Below are 775 nucleotides of genomic sequence, written 5' to 3'. Positions count from 1 at the left end.
AAAAAAAAAAAAAAAAAAAAAAAAAAAAAAAAAAAAAAAAAAAAAATATAGTTCATTTTATTGGTAGAAGAAGGGTTAAAATGAGGAAAGGAGAAACCTTCATCTTCCAGACGGTAATGTCACTGTAACACAAAGAGGTGCATATTATCCTAATCCTAACTTCATGAGCCATTGGCGGCGCCACCATTATTTCCTCCATCACTAGTGCCTCCCCCGCTTTCCGACACACAGCAGCTGACAAATTTGGAGCGGAAGTGAAAGTAAGATCGATCGTACTTATCCCACAAATATAAATTAAATAAAAAGATTAAAAATTTACGCTTATATAGACATACCAATACTAATTCTCGTACATGAATCAATAATATTAGTACCCACGTGAAAGTATGTACCAATATGATTCGGAATGTAAAAGTATTCCTAAATCTTTGATTCAGGTACCAAATCTTCCTGACAATTTTCATTAGCTATTATCCGGTTGGCTAGTGAAGGGTTTACACACACAGCCCGATGGGATACCATTTATAAAAGTCCAAATCCAATTACTCGTTACAAACATAGGGAGAAGTTTTTACACACCGCTAGTATCTAGCTCTGATACCATTTATAAAAGTTATAAAAGCTCAATCTACTGTTAGTCGATATTGTCTCTTATAAATGTCAAGTCCACCATGGTCATCTCCTACGTGTTAGATATAGTCATTTTAAAATAACTTATAATGTATATATATATATATATATATATATATATATATATATATATATATATATATAT

General features: G+C 31.4%; 1 protein-coding gene across 1 annotated transcript in view; it reads right to left on the bottom strand.

Annotated features, from left to right (window-relative positions):
* Positions 1 to 775, bottom strand: part of LOC111805544 (alcohol dehydrogenase-like 7) — a 5,791-nt gene that overhangs the window by 4,455 nt on the left and 561 nt on the right. Inside the window, exon 2 of the mRNA XM_023690653.1 lies at positions 98 to 234. Within this exon, the coding sequence (XP_023546421.1) occupies positions 98 to 234 (137 nt within the window). The remainder of the gene's footprint in view (positions 1 to 97; positions 235 to 775) is intronic.

This window comes from Cucurbita pepo, chromosome LG11, assembly GCF_002806865.2.
Source record: "Cucurbita pepo subsp. pepo cultivar mu-cu-16 chromosome LG11, ASM280686v2, whole genome shotgun sequence".
Classification (NCBI taxonomy): Eukaryota; Viridiplantae; Streptophyta; class Magnoliopsida; order Cucurbitales; family Cucurbitaceae; genus Cucurbita; species Cucurbita pepo.
Note: the sequence above shows the minus strand (reverse complement) of the source record. Positions and strands in the feature narration are given on the sequence as shown.